Source organism: Elephantulus edwardii, unplaced genomic scaffold (assembly GCF_000299155.1).
Source record: "Elephantulus edwardii isolate Elephantulus edwardi_28Jun2011 unplaced genomic scaffold, EleEdw1.0 scaffold00015, whole genome shotgun sequence".
Classification (NCBI taxonomy): Eukaryota; Metazoa; Chordata; class Mammalia; order Macroscelidea; family Macroscelididae; genus Elephantulus; species Elephantulus edwardii.
In genome coordinates, this window is record NW_006399765.1 from 9,555,975 (window position 1) to 9,572,346 (window position 16,372).

Sequence of the window (16,372 nt, forward strand, 5' to 3'; positions counted from 1 at the left end):
TTTTTTTTTTCAGGGGATAGCGCGCACGCAGTCCCCCACTACCACAAATTATGCAGTCGAGTTTCCCGCATTTGGGGAAATCGCAGGGGTCAGCACACCCCAAGTGCAATGGGTGAGCCTCATCCTGGGAAAACCACCTGCCTGATCATGGTGTTTCCTCTGCCAGGTAAGTATGCGTGTTAACTTTTAAAACCTTGAAATTTCTCTCATGATTGAAAGTGTCTTCAATGACGCTTCTAGATCACACTCAAGAGTTAATGATAATGAGCTCTCTTTTAGGTTGAGGCTGACCAGGCCAGAAAGACTGTCTGTTGACGCGATTATCAAGGGTGTTTAGCATGCCTACACTCGTTCTGACTCCTGGTGACCTGATCTACTGTCTGAGATTAGAAGGGAGGCCAGAAAATTGTTAATGGCTTTGATTTTTTCAGAAACACATCATCAGGTCTTTAGATCTTTCTTCAAAAGGCACCAACCCTACACCAAAGAAGGAATTTTTCTTTTGCTTTTCAAAGAGAGGTGTGAACTGGAGGTGGGAGGGCTGGGCAGGAAGAAAAGTGCAACAGTGAATGAATGAAAATCCAAAATCTCTGTAAATGTTCATTAAAATTAATAAATTTTTTTAAAAAAAACAACAAAAAACCAAAAGGCACCAATCCCTTTGAGTTATTCTTACTAATTAATGAATTTGAGGGAACAGTGGGTGTCAGCAGGTCAGAGGCGAGAAAGATGGAGGACCCCTGGGTTGACAGCTGGTTGAGGGGGTAGCGGAAACCCCTGAATTTGAAGCCAGCACATTACAAGTGAAGGTGACCTTGGGCACTTCTGAGTTGGAACTAGCATCCTAAAAGAGTAGTGAAAAACTTCAAATTTGGAGACTGTAGATTAAAAAATATGGACACCAAGCTTGCAGGTAATGTCTGAAGTCTTGGGGAGATGTGGAACTCTGGACAACTATGTTTTATAATTCTTGAGATCTGACCAATGATTAGGGTCACCTGGATGTGCAGCTGGTGTCAGAACAGAGAAAATATTTCATCAATCCGTATAGTTTTGTGTCTGACCAGCAGGATTTTAGTTTTTTCCACACACTTCTTTAAAAATTAAAAAGGAACATTTATACTTAAACTTCAAAACTCCCTGGCTTAATCTTTAATACCTTCCTCTCCCATTTACAGTGATTATGTTCACTAAAATTTAGACTAAAAGAGAAATCATAAAAACACAGAAAAAAACCCCAAAACACACAGAAGACTCCCCCATATCATTTACCATATAACATCAAACCCTGTTAATGTTTTAGTATATTATCATTCAATAGTTTCTTATAATGATGACAAACTTTGCATTTAACTATTCATTAGTAACATTATATGTAAATGGCTGTACAAAATTTGGTTATAAGAATCATCTAAGCCTGATTTTTTATTGAAGACATAGGGCTAACACTTATGGTTTTTCAGGTACTCTAAGTGTGAAGCAAGGCTTTATACAAACCTGTATCTGGAGCTGACAAAATTTATAGAAGAAATGACACAAGACTCAAAATAGGACCTGTATATTTCACACAGCAGTAAAAGCTGTGACCCAAATATAGCTGACTCCAAAGATGTCAGGACTAATCCTCCATGTACTTACTGCAAATCTGCTGAGGATGTAAGCTCCTGCTCCAACTCCAATCCCAATGATGCCTTTCAGACTGTGAATGGGACACACCAATATTGAGGGTTAACTCTATTCAAGGGCAGCATGGTATAGTGGAAAGAACATCACAGCTGGCTTCAAATTCTAATTGCTACTGATTAACTAGACATGAGAACTTTGAGCAGATTTCATTAACATTCTGAGTCTCAGTTTCTTAGCTATAAAATAAAGATAACATATTTAAGTTGATTTTTTTAAGGATGAAATGAAAAAATGACAGAAACCTGGGAGTTATCCTTTAAAGCTCATTCTCCTGCTTACCTCAATATGCAATCTATCAACAGATCTTGTGGAATGTATCTCCAAAGTATTTTTTAAAAAAACCAAAAAAACTTTTAGGCCTTTTTAATTAATTTTTGTACATTTTTATTTTCTATTGCAAAGTGCTATATATTGTTTTTCACACTATTCTTCTTTCATAGTTTGGTGGATTTTTTTAAATAAAACTTTTATTTTAAACTGGTTTACTTAGTTCATATACACTGTTTTTCACACCAGATCTTTCCCATTTACTTTACCTTACCCTCCCACCTCTACTTTCCAAAGTATTTCTTAAACTTGATTTACTTCTCTCCATGACCCTAACAGCATTCAGCAGCAAGCGATCATTATTTCTTGCCTGAACAATTATTAATCATTTCCTAGTCTACCTGTTTACTTATTTCTCTTCAATCTACACTTTCTACAATTAGAGTAATATTTTCTAAAAAATTTAAATGACTTTATTGATGTATCATTTACAAATCTAAATGGACTATTTTAAAAGGCTATAGTTATTCTCTCCACTTAAAAACCCTTTTGAAGTCTTCTCTTTGCATACAGAATAAAATTCTAAATTCTTTTTGATCTGCAAGACCTATGCAATCTGGTCTATATCTCAAATCTCACTCCCTGCTCTTATTCCCCTTGCTGGTCAGGCCTACCACCTTTTGACCTAGTTCTGGAATCCTCTTTCTCTGGTACTCTAGCTACCTAGTTTCTTTTTCTCTTTCAGGTGTCAGCCCAGATGACACCTTCTTAAAGTGGCATTCTCTAAATCGTTTTAATTATACAGATCTTGTCTGTATTCTCTATCACAATATTCACATTTTTTTTAAAAAAGGCACTTAAAAATAAAACTTTAATTGTGATTATTTGTTTGCTTTCCTGTTAACTATTTCCCTTACTAAAATATAAGTTCCTAAGGGTAGTGCTTCCGAAATGGCTTGACTCCGGAAACTCTATAGCGCTCAGTTCTTTCGTTCATAGGGTTGCTATGAGTTGTCTAAGCCTTGATGGCACCTAACAACAACAACAACAATAATAACAACAACAACAACAACAACAACAAGGGTAGTGACTTTTGTATTGCTCACCATCATGTAACCTGGATCAGATACATAGTAGAAACTTAGTAAAAACCATGTAAACCCATCTCAAGCAGATAAACAAGAACTTTAAGTGAATGAACCTACCTCAAGTGGGTAAGAACAGAAGGCAGCATTTCTGCCAGTTCGTCCATTGTGGGATACTGGTATCTGAAACCAGAAGGGTATCTCCTGAATTAAACTGCACATACATTTCCCCAGACAGAAGAACTGAAATACACAGAGTTCTTAGGCAAAAGCATTCCCTTCTATCAAATGCTCAAAGATGATGTAGTGCTTGGAAATGATTACAGCATACTGTGCGACTCTTTACCACTGCTATGCTAAGGAAACAGAGAACCACCTGTTTCTGTATTCCAAAAAGCAAACTCTGGGACCAGATGGTAATATGGTTCTCTCTGAAGGTATTTCCAAAACTCTAACAAATAATTAATTGTTAGATTCCGTAAACTAGTATATCCCCAAGAGTAAAATTCAACTTAGAAAGCAACTCTTGGTTTGCTGCTTATGTTTAGGCAGCTATAAGCAAAAGTTAAGTTTTACAAGCCTCAGTGTATAGTCACAAATCCTGGGGCAATTTTGTTTTACTTAGAGATGGTTTACTGAGTCTCAGTTTCTTAGCTATAAAATAAAGATAGCATCCGTAAAGTTGATTTTTTTTTTTTAAGGATGAGATGAAAAAATGACAGAAATAGTAACTCATGGTTACTATTTACATTTGAATGCAGTTTATCCTATGAACCATTTTATCCTATGAAGGTCAAATAAACCCAGAAGCATACCCAGTCTAGGGACCCAAGAACAGAGTGCATCCATAAAGACTGCAGAATGAGAGATGGAAGAAATTTTAAGTTGACCAGCAGAATTAGCACATGACAGAGAAGCCAGACTATCTCTGAACACTTTAAGAAGTACTGATCAACTATTTGTGGACAAAATAGGGGGAAAAAATTGGACTTACATCTTGATGAATGTACATTGGTCTCACAGGCTAATATGTACTGAGATATAGAATAGCTTGGTCATGTAACAGATTCTGGAGCCAGAGTGCCTGGGTTCAAATCATAGCCTTGATATTTATTGCTTTTGTAACTTTGGCTAAATTACTTCATTTTTTAGGCTTTACATTCTTTTTTTTTTTTTTTTGCTTTACATTCTTCACTTATAAAATACAAATACTAGTAAACTTTTCTCACAGAATTGTGAAGACTAAATGAGGAACACATGTAAAATATTTAAAGCAGTGTCCGGAACACTGCTTAAGTCCCATGCAAATGTCAGTTATAATTTGTCTGCAATGGTCGAGTTCATAGGAGTCACTGGCCAAAGGAAAGGAAGAGGGGAGTGATCAGCATTTTAGTGTTTGTACTACAACTCCTCTTCCCAAGGTTTCTATTTCTGCAATTATTAAGCACTTTGTCCAAAAACTTAGGTAGTCTCTGGTTCTGTCCCACAAAACAGTCTTAAGATGAGACTGAGACCTCTTAGCCCAATCATATGGCATTTTTACTTGAACAGAGCAACCACTCATAATAAATGACAATACAAATTTTTAAATTCCAATCACTAAGGGAAAGGAAGGGATAGAGATAGATGATCCCAGAAAGCTCAGAGGGATCTGAGTTTGGCTTTAGCTAGAAGTTTCAAAGGGGGATATTAAAAAAAAAAGGAAGGTGATGATATAGATGGAGCCAGGTCTCTTTATAGAAAACCACTTCTAGATAAAGGAAAACATGCAGCTTTCCCAAATACATGGTCATTACACTTTTCTCATATTAAGCAGATAAATTATGGGATGACTCGCTAAGAAGCATGACCTATAAGCTGTGGAAAGAAGAGCAAGTATACTTCTTCCCAGGGGACTTTGGTCATTTGTTCTGTTGAGGTCATAGTCCTCAGAAGATCTTCTTTGTGGCCTTACCCTGTTGGGAAAGGGGCTGCACCTTCCTGCTGGCCAGGGGCATCCACATGACAGACAGCAAAGTGCTGGGTAATCTCTTGCATATCTTCGAAGTTAAAAAATGCATTGAAACAGGATTTGTCTGTAAGAACAAAAATACTCGTAAGTCAGGGGCTCTCCATTTCTCTCACATGAGATCACTGTCATAATGCTCATGTCCTCTTTCTCTCCTTTTTTTTTAATCACTGCTTCACTGAAATGAGATGTCTAAAAAATCCATCTGTTTGAGATGCCCTAAAGGCTAAACACCAGATGTCTCGGTAACTTTAAACAACTCAATTTTACACAATCAAGGTGCTGCACAAAGAGAATTTTAACATCCATAACACCGTCCTCTGTCACTTTATTCATCTATCTAACATAGAGACACTTGAGTATATTCCAAGAGTCTAGCTAGAATAAATATCTTGGATCAGCCTACATTCCTATTTGGGACACTTTCTCTTGACAAAGAGAGGCTGCTGCTTTAATTTCACCTTCTTGGTATAACTGTTTAAATCCTTTTAGGAGGCAACAAAAGATTCAGTAGTCTCAAACACAGGTTACCTCTGAAAACCAGAGAAATGTGGGGAGAAGCATGAATATAGACCTGTGCCTATCAGAAGAGACAGAATCTTACACCATTATTGAGAAAAGTCAGGTGTAAGTCACTGATGACAGCTTGTCCAAGAACACTCTTACAAATTCATTTAAAACTTAGAACTCTGGATTTCCTTAAACATGAAAAACCCAGGAGAACAGACATAAAGAAAATACCAATTTCAGTTCTACTTTCTTGAGCTGGTTGTCATATTATCATTAGTGTTGAGCATCTATGACAAAGGATGACACAGAATTTCAGTATCCCCAAAATATACTCCCTTCCATACTTTCACTGCCAATAACATATGCAGCAATGAGAAGGGAAGGGTAAAGAGAGGGAAATCCCCATTCTATTAGCATATTAGGCTTTAAAAATTATTATTAATATACAAAGACTAAATATTATGATAAAAAGGGAAGGTATAAAATAAAATACATACGGTTGAGGCCAATGTCATGATATGTCAAAATAACTGGTCTGTTTCCTTTCAGTATGCCTCTTATAGTGACATGGACTACACCATGAGGGGTTTCTATGTCATGTTCCTGTAACAAGAGAATATAAAGTCTTAGCAATGGCAGAACAGACTTTCCTGGTTGCTTAAGTTTCACAACACCTGCTTCTCTGCCCTTTCCCACTAGCTGGGGCAGGTTATATCACTAAACTATAATACCAGAGAGAAGTTATGTTATACAGAGGAAAATACACTTTAGTTCACTTGTAAGACATCAGGAAGTTATTGAGAATCCATCAGGAATTGGTCAAGGAAAAGGAGATCAGTAAGGTGGGTAAGAAACCAGGTAAGATTTGAGGAAGCAAAAGACAATAAGAGAGATCTGTGTAAAATGAGGTTTTAGAACTGCTGAATACATGTTCAGCAACTTCTTAATTCAGCAGGTATCTAATGGTGTGTCTGCCTAGAATCTCTCCCCTTTCCTGGAAGCTGTCCTCCTGTGCCATGTACATGTTACAGAATAGTGCCTGCCTGCCTGCCACGTTTGTGCAACATAACCTTATGACTGGAGTGCAGTGAACATCTAGCCTGTGCTGGTTCAACATCCTCCCCTAGGAATTTGTAAATGGTACTATGACAGTCTATCTTCAGCTTCTCTTGAAAATAAAGCGAACGTGGGAGTTTCTAATAGATATTTCCACTGCTCTAATTCCTGGTTAGAGCTGTATATACTCTAAAATTCTGAAACATCCCCGGATTACTACTTCCTGGTTTAGGTTAGCTGGGGTAGATTTGTTCCCTGCCCCACAAAGTATCCTAACTAATACAATGAGTAAAGTTTAAGTTAATAGATATCATGAACCAAATAAAGGTGGAACAGGATGAGACTGGTGCTTCTAGACTGACACTACAAGTGGTAGAGTACTCTGTCCCACAGGGTTGCTATCAGTCAAAGCTGGCTCAAGAGCAGTGAGCAGGAGGGAACAAGAGTTAACTGAATTTATTCAAGTCGTCTTCAACTTTCCTACTTCTCAAAAATAAAAATCACTGTGCCTAGCCTAGTGATGCTCTCTCTATACATACCTCACTCAAAGTCTTATACTAAATAAACAATGCATGCGAAATCTGGGCACTGAATAAGGAAGAACAAAGAAGAATCTGTATCTCTGCATTATGGTGTTGCCAAAGAATACTAAATACATTATGGATTGTCAAAAGAACAAAGCAAATCTGTCTTGGAAAAAGTGCAGCCAGAGAGTGCTCCTGAGAAGCAAAGATGGTGGGACTGGAGAAAGACAGCATGTCTGGCAAGTAGAGTCAGAAAAAAAGGAAAACCTCAACAAGAAGGACTGGCACTGTGACTACAACGGGCTTACACACAGGAGAGATCGTGAGGATGGTACAGGATGGTGCGAGGCTTCACTCTATCACACACAGGGTCACTATGAGTTGACTGATTAGCACCTAACAATAACAATTTCCTAAGAATCTCAGTCAAAGCAAAGGGCTTTCTTTTTTATTTCCTATCTGATAATGAACATCATCAAAGTTTCAGATTCTCCCTTAATGTGGGGAACACAAAAGACAATCTTACACTGGCTAGGCATCAGTTTTTCTTAAATCATAAACCCCAGGCTGGAGTATCTTACCTACTTCAGACAGACAGCTCTATTAAAGAAAACTATGAGTGAGTTAGTATTTTTGCTATTCTCTATGATCGCTACATCTTATTCAAAACTAACTTGAAGAAAAAGAAGACATACAAGAAAGAATCTGGTACTGTGCATTTGTTAAGTATAGAGCTAGAGTGGGAGAAGATAAAGAAATTCCTGATAGTGTATTAGTTCTTTTCTTATGGTAACATCAGACTCAATAGTTTTTCGTAAGGGAGCTCTGGTGGCCTAGTGGCAAGAACTATGCTGCAATTCTGAAGAAGGGTGGTTTGGATTCACCAGATGCTCCTCTGGAGAAGGAGGGGTAATCTCCTCCTGTGCCATTCAAATCCAATTTGATGGCACACAACAAAAACAAAAAGATTTTTTCCTTACATTTTTCTATGTAATTATGCTAAAATATTCTGGTCTGTTGTTCAGTTTGTACTAGACCACTAACTTTAATGCTGGCAGTTCAAAATTATCTAGCAGTTCTGTGAAAGAAAAGAACTAGTAATCTGCTTCTTTAAGGGTAGAGCTCTATGGATCACTTTTATTGTATAACAGACACTGCCATAAGTTGGAAGAAATAAGAAAACTGAGGGAAAAATGAATGTATAATTTAGCCCTAAAATTAACAGGATCTCCCCAAGGCCAGGTGGTGATTTTATCTGTGTGTATTGCTGTTAGGGCTAGGAAGTTGAGTACGACTCATAGTGACCCTATGAACATATCTGAACTCTGTTCTATCCTGTGTCATCCTCATTATCTCTGACACACTTGAGCCCATTGCTGCAGTGGTTAATAATCTATCTTGTTGAGGGTCTTACTCTGTTTTGCTGACCCTCTATCTTTCAAGCATGATGCCCCTTTCCTAGGAATAGTGTATCCTACCAACATACCCAAAATATGTGAGATGAGGGTTAAGCATCCTAGTCTCCAAAGAGCATTCTGGCAACACAACTTTATGTAGTAGAGGAAGTTGTGAGAGAAATTAAATAAAAGAAAAATGAAAGTTATAATGGGTAGCTGCTTTTGTTGTGTACCGTTGAGTTGGAACCGATCCACAGCTGACCCTCCAGGGGGTTTTCAGAGGCAGTTAATCACATGGAAGGAGACTGAACATCCTTCTCCCCCAGAGTAGCTAGTGGATTTGAACTGCATGCCTTTAGGATTGCAGCACAGTTTCTTACCACTAGGCCACCAGAGTTCCCTAACAATAGGCAAAGTAAAAGTTAAAACTTCGGCACATCCAAAAACTTCTCCAACTGGGTAAAAAGGTAAGCCACGGACTGGGGAAAAGTATTTGGTAATGACATGTCAGATAAGGGACTTATATCCAAAATTTATAAAATAGTTGAGCACCACAACAAGATAAAGGTAAATAATCCAATAGAAAAATGGGCACAGGATATGAACAGACACGTCACCAAAGAAGACATTCAGATGGTTAACAAGCACATGAAGAAATGTTCAAAATCCCTAGCTCTAAGAGAGATGCAAATTAAAACAACTATGAGATATCATCTCACCCCAGTCAGAATAGCAAAATTTAACAGAACGGCAAACAACAAATGCTGGTGAGGTTGTGGAGAAACTGGAACCCTTATTCACTGCTGGGAGTGTAAAATGGTACAACCCACAGTGGAAGGGCAGTATGGTGCTTTCTCAAAAAGTTGCAAATAGAGATACCATTTGACCCAGCAATTCCATTACTGAGAATATACCCCAAAGAGACCATAACTGACATCCAAGCAGACGTATGCACACCCATGTTTATCGCAGCTTTGTTCATAACAGCAAGGAGTTGGAAACAACCTAAGTGCCCATCAACAAACAAATGGATAGAGAAGCTGTGGTATATTCACACAATGGAATACTATGCTGCATTGGAAAAACAAGAAACTCATGCAATATTATTCAAAATGGGTGCACCTGGAGGACATTACGCTGAGTGAAGTACCTCAGTCACAAAAAGACAAATATTGCATGGTGCCACTGTTGTAAAACAGGACTGGGTTGGGAAGAGACTGGAAAAGATGGGTTCAATAATGTATACTGCATTGAAACAGATGAGGGAGAAAACTGTTTAAAAAGGACATGTGATTAGGTATTTTTGTCATGACAGGAGTCTAGAGCGGAGGCTGCATGGTGGAGTGGACCTGGGGGAGGGTTTGTAAAACAATGAAAGAATTATTCTTTTACTTTTCCAAGAGGGTAGTGTACAAGGGGGGAGGGTTGGGAGGGGAGAAAAATTCAACAATGAATGAATGGAAATCCAATGTCTCTGTAAATTTTTACTGAAATTAACAATAAATTTCAATAAAACACAAAAAAAGAAGACAAAAAGTTAAAAATTTGAAAGTAGATGAAGAAAAGGGGCAAAGTAATTACCAAGTCATCATTTGTTCATCTTGATGACCATTTGGAATAAAAATTAACTTTTTACAAAATGTCAATTTTTTATTTTTTTAAATGTCAACTTTTTAAGTAGATCTCAGCCTGTCTACATAATTTCATGCCCACATATCATAACATTCCAAGTATCAAAGGTCTAAGAATTCAGGGTCTCATTTGTCAATCTTTGCCCTATTTGGGCCAGTTCATGGTTAATAATGTCTCATAGTTCTCTTCATGTGAATGTAAATGTTCTTAGTAGAATGAAAAATGCAAAGAAAAGAGAGGTGCTCACCTTCACAGGAACTCGTGAGAACCACCTTCCTGCCTGTGCGCTTATATGGTTAAACTTAGAATTCATCGAGAGTTTAGTGTGTTACTGAGGAATTCTGGCTACAGAGCCAGTCAATGGACAGGTGCTTGCAGAGATACGGTGGCTGCCACCTTTCTGCATTAATTAGTTACCAATGTGTTTTACAGGCTGTTTCTTCTGTTTCCTCCACCTCAGCATTCCAGAACTGGAGTGATCACACAATGACAACTGTGCTCTAAAAGACACAGCACAAGGTAGCTTCTTACAGGCTCTGGTCATAGAACTCCACCACTCCTTTCTGATTGCTTACCATCTGTTAGGTTATGCATTTACTGAACATGATCTCTTTATTCTCCAGGCTTATAAGCAACCAGAAATTGTATCATATCATCAGCACATATTACCATCCCAGACTGCTTGTCCCAAGTGATCAAAGCTGTAATTTATCTCTACTAAGCTATCATCATTATTTGATAATAACCAACTTTTCCCTTGAGCTTTCTCCCTTCAGTTAAATGTGCTTCATCAAAACTGTAGCAAAATGACATATTTACAACTGGGTTTTTCTGAACTCAGTCAAAATAGGATCATTTCATGCTTATTAATATTACTTCATCTCCCTAGGCAGTTTACGTAAATTTAGATAAAGCATAGTCTAAGAAATGCCAATATTTGATTCTGAACACTATTTCTAAGAACCAGATCATTGTACGAGCTTGGGATATATATTTTTTTTATTACAACAGGATTTTTAAATATTAAACCAGCATGACCTCTGTGGAGTGTTTACAGATGATAAAGTTCTTTTGCATAATCTTGTTTAATTTCCACACTCTCCCAACTTTCTGCCCATTAGGAAATCACATTTTCCCTTTCTAAAATTCTAAAATACATGTTCTAACTTGAGCTGCAACACTCTCCTCTTGTACCTTCAGTTTAATCTACACTCTTTCAGACGTCAACTTTTACTCTTCAACTACTTACAACTCCTAGCCTTCTCAAAAGCCATGTCCTTTACCTACGACATTCTTTTGCAAAATAGTAACCGATAACTTCTTTTGGTTTTAGAATGTTAACTAACTTATAAATGAATTCCAATTCTTCTTCAAAAAAAGAGAAAAAGACTAACATAAACAACTCAACATCCTTACTGTCATCACTATCAGCTACCACTGAGTCTCTACAACTCATTGTGATCCTGTGAACAAGAGATCTGAACTTTGTCCTGTTCTGTGCCATCACTATAACCTATGTTATGCTCAAAACCATTGTTGCAACCAGGGGAAGACAAAGTAGATGAATGGGATCTTCTAAGAATCAAATCCCTATGCGCATCCAAAAACTTCTCCAACAGGGTAAACAGGGAAGCCACCACTGGGAAAAAGTATTTGGTAATAACATTGTTGCAGTCACTCTATCAATCCATCTAATTAAAGGTGATCCTCTCTTTTGCTGACTCCTGCCTTTTCCAGCATGATGTCTTTTTCCAAGGACTGATTCTCCCTGGCAATATATCCCAAATATGTGAAAAGGTTACACTATCATTACCTCTAAGGAAGATCGTGTTGCATTTCCTCCAGACAGATTTGTTTGTTCTTTTGAGAACTCATGGCATATTCAGTACTCTTCTCTAAAACCACAACTCAAAGGCATTGGTCCTCATTGGGGTTTCTGATTCATTTTTCTCAATTTTTAGATGCTTTGGAAGCAACTGAAAATACCATGGCCTGGATCAGGTACACTTAAACTTTTAAATTGATATCTTTGCTTGTTAGTGCTTTCAAGAGGTCCTTGACAAATGTCCCCCAGTGGAAATATGTTTTCAGAAATCTTGACTGCTGCTACAATGGATGTTGATTGTGGGTTTGAGTAAAAAGAAATCAATGACAATCTCCATTTTTTTCTCCATCTATCATGGAGTTCCTTATTAGTCCAGGGGTAAGGATTTTTGTTTTCTTGATTATAACATGTAATCCATATTGAAGGCTTAGTCTTTGATCTTCTTCTACAAGCAAGGCTGTGTCATCACGTTTTCCTTTACTCTTTTTTTTTCTTTTCTTCTTCTTCCCCCCCCCTTCACTCTTGATGCTACATTCTTCTTTCTACAATCCAGCTTCTTGAATTATCTGCTCAGCATGCAGACTGAATAGGTATGGAGAAAGGATTCAACACTGGTATACATCTTTGCCAATTTAAAACCATGCAGTGTTCCTTTATTCTGTTCAGACAACTGTCTCTTGGTCTATGTCTAGGTTTTGCCTGCATACATTTTTAAGTGTTATGAGATTCCCATTCTTCTAAATATTATCTAGAATTCATTATGATCCATATAGTCAAGATACCTTTGTATAGTTACTAAAACATAAAGAAACATTTTTCTGGTATTCTCTGCTTTTAAGTTAAGATTTGACATCAACAATGATATCCCTTGTACATGCATCTTCCAAATCTGGTTTGAATTTGTGGCAATTCCCTGCTGATGTACTGTTCTAGCTGTTTTAAAACACTCTTCTGCAAGATTTTTACAAGAGTCTGATATTAATGATCTCTTTGTAAATCCTATACTCTGCTGGATAACCTTTTCTGTTTAATGAGAACAAATATGGATTTCTTCTAATTGACTGGGCAGGTTGTCTTTTAAATTTCTGGATATAAGGTATTCAGCACATCCAGGGCTACATTTTTTCTGTTGAAACACCTCAAATCATATTCCATCAATTCCTAGGGCTTTTTTTGGCCACTGCCTTTAGAGCAGGATGAACATCTTCCTTCATTACCATTGGGTCCTATAGGGAGCTCTGTTGGCTCAAGTGGTAAGGAACTGTGCTGCCAGCACAAAGGTAAATGGTTTGAATCCACCAGTTGCTCCATGGGAGAAAGATGGACAATCTCTTCTCATATGATTTACTGTCTCTGAAAACCTGCTAGATGGTCAGACATGGGTTGATTCAGATGCAATGGTAAAAATAACAGTAACAATTTGATAATATAATACTTCCAGATACGGTCCAGTGTTGACCAATTATTTTTCATACAGTGTATTCTTTCCATCTTCCTTTATTGCTTCCTGCACCATTCAAGATTTTGCCCATTAACATCCTTCAGTATGGCAACTAGAGGCCTAAATTTGTTCTTCAGTTCTTTCAGTTTGAGAAGTGCTGAGCATGTTCTTCCCTTCCGATTTTCTAACTTTAGCTCTTCACATATTTTGTAATAAAACTTTGTTTTCCCAAGCTGTCCTAAATATTCTCTTAAGTTCTTTTATTTTAGTATCCCTTTCCTTTGTTTTGGCTTTTTTACATTCTAGTGCAGACAGAATATACTAGAACTTGCTATTAGGTTGTAGCCAACCCACAGGTGATCCCCTCCAGCAGAATCCCAGAGATCATAAATCATACAGGAAATTGTCCATTTTTCTCCCTTAGAGCCACTGGTGGATTCTAAGCAGTAGGGAGGCACAGATTTTGGGGTAGCACTGCAGTTCCCTATTGGCTAGGCTACCAGAACTCCCATTAACAAAAACAAGAGCCCAGAATATTTTCAGAACATGGAATTTTTTCTGTAAGTCTTGCTAGGAAGAGACTCAGGTCTAATCAATTCAAACTGCAAATCTTTTAGTTAGCTGAGCACTTTACCCTGTCAGGGCTAAGGTGGATCAGCTGAAAGATCTGACACACACAGTGAGTGCTTCAGGGATGTGCATGTGACCCATGGGCAATGCACAGTAGATCAAAAGGATCTTATGGACTTTTCCCCTCAAGTTCTATTGGTAAATATCTTCTCCTCATGTTGTGGTTACAGAACTCAGGTGGCCTACTGGTAAGGAGTTGTACTCTCAACCCAAACATACATAGTTTGAATCCATGGAAGAAAGATGGGCAATCTCCTCCCTAGCAATTTACAGTCTCTGAAAACCTTCTGGAGGGTCAGCTATGGGTTAGTTCCAACTCCACAGTACATAACAATAATGGTGTTAAAATTGCTAAGTTGGAAAGATTTGAGTCTGGGGTAGCTGAAAGCCACTGTGTCCCTGCTGTAACAGAGTGTGTCTGAAAAGTAGATTCTGGGAGACAAGTGAAAGAAAACTGAGGTTAAGAGGCAATGATTTTAAAAAAAAGTAAGTTAGCTGTTTTCAAGAGCCCTCTTCTTTCCTCAAAGGAGAATAAAGTCACTTGTACCTTTAGAAGTTAATAAGATGAAACAATAAAGGGATTTTAGAGAAGTCAAATGCAAATATAAAGAAAGGCCATCAAAGGAAAAGCACAAAGTTGAAGTGAGGACAAATCAGTGATAATTCCTTTTTCTCTAAGGGTGAGGTATGTAAAGGGAAGCAGTGGGACATGACATGTGGCTGAAAGGTAGATTGGGTCATGTTCTGGGTAGCCTTTAAGGCCAAGCGAGTGTGGAATTGATGGAAAGTTTCCAATGCAGGTTGTAGCTGGTGCCTGAATCTAAAGACTTCTTCATTGTTGATGATACTCGTAAAATATTTACTTCACTTAATTTCTACTTTGTAGTAGTGACTATTGATCAAGTGATCTGAAAGTCCTGAAAGCTTTTTAAAACTCATTAGAAAAGACAATCATATGTGCACATTTGAACTGTGGGATTAAAACCATCTCTCACAGTGGGGTTCTATAAACCAATCCTTTAAAGAGCAACTGTAAGCAGCACAGAATCATTCAGTCTTTGGCTATGCCTGGATAATTCTACGAGCAAGAACTCCGTCCTTGTGGGATCACCCTATTATCAGCCTCACCTACGGGAAATTATATATCCTGGTGGATTAACAGCTTCTTCACCATTTTCCATTAATATTTACTCAATGTGCAATGGTGAAAGTGGAAGACAATTTGACAAGATATGCCGAGAGCCTTAATCATGCTCATTGCAAGAATTCACCTAATAATCTGGAGTGTGGATAAAATTTACACACAAAAATGTTCAACGAATTTAACATATAATGGGGGGGGGAGAGAAAGAAATCTAATTTACATAATAATGGAACAGTTTTGATATAGCCATATAGTGGAAAAAATAAGACACCCATTAAAATTATTTTTGTGAGTTTCAGAATGATATGGAAGTGTTTTCTAATGTTAAAGTCAGAACAGGAAATATAGTATGATAATATACATGCACTATGACACTAACCATACAAATTTTAAAATTCATTTCTTATATAAAACTGAAACACATATCACAATATTAAACGTATTAACATGATTATTCCTGGTTAAAAGTCATGAGGTTTTTCTCCTTGCTACTGTACATTTTCATGTGCTTTGCACTAAGAAAATGTGGGGTGTTTATTAATCAAAATATAAAGGTAAAAACTAGAAATAAATATAATAAAGCATGATTATCTTTAGGTAGCATTATCATAGGTAATTATTATTTTTTCACTTCTCTGAATTTTCTTTATTTCTTTCTGATTATACAACAAATACAATAAAGTAGTATATTTTTTGACCTGGGACAGTTCACCCCTTCTCAGACAACCTAGTGGTTCCGTTCTCCCAGGAGGTCACTGTAATGATGTCAAACTTAGTGCAGACACGAGTCAGCACAGTGCACTGCAGCCATGAACTCCTGGACTCAGGTGATCCTCCAGCTTCAGCCTCTGGAGTAACTGGGACTACAAGCATGTGCTATCACACTCGACCAAAAGAACTATTATTTTTTTTAAAGCAATATATCTATACATAGAGAAGCTAAACCAACTGTCTCAGTTCTAGTTCAAAACTTCTAAACATTCCCATGAGAAAAGGAAGATTAAGCAAGACAGAAGTAGCTAAAAGGGCAGGATTAAATTTGCTATTAATTATGAAGTAGTATGTTTTTTCCTTTCTCACCAAGTCTAACAATGATCTAAGACCAGATGAGTTGTGGGATGATGTAAAAAACATCATTCATGAAGAGAGCAAAAGGTAAAAAAAAAG

The 16,372-nt window shown here is 37.4% G+C and overlaps 1 protein-coding gene across 3 annotated transcripts in view; it reads right to left on the reverse strand.

The window, feature by feature from the left end:
* NDRG3 (NDRG family member 3) overlaps positions 1-16,372 on the reverse strand; it is a 103,107-nt gene that overhangs the window by 28,086 nt on the left and 58,649 nt on the right. For 2 of the 3 annotated variants that reach the window (XM_006881502.1, XM_006881501.1), the window contains 2 exons: positions 3,159-3,221; positions 1,639-1,699 (listed from right to left, as the gene is read on the reverse strand). In XM_006881502.1, coding sequence (XP_006881564.1) covers positions 1,639-1,699; positions 3,159-3,221 — 124 coding nt within the window. Of the gene's footprint in view, positions 1-1,638; positions 1,700-3,158; positions 3,222-4,992; positions 5,114-6,053; positions 6,160-16,372 lie in introns of all 3 variants that reach the window. The other variant, XM_006881500.1, reaches the window with a different exon arrangement.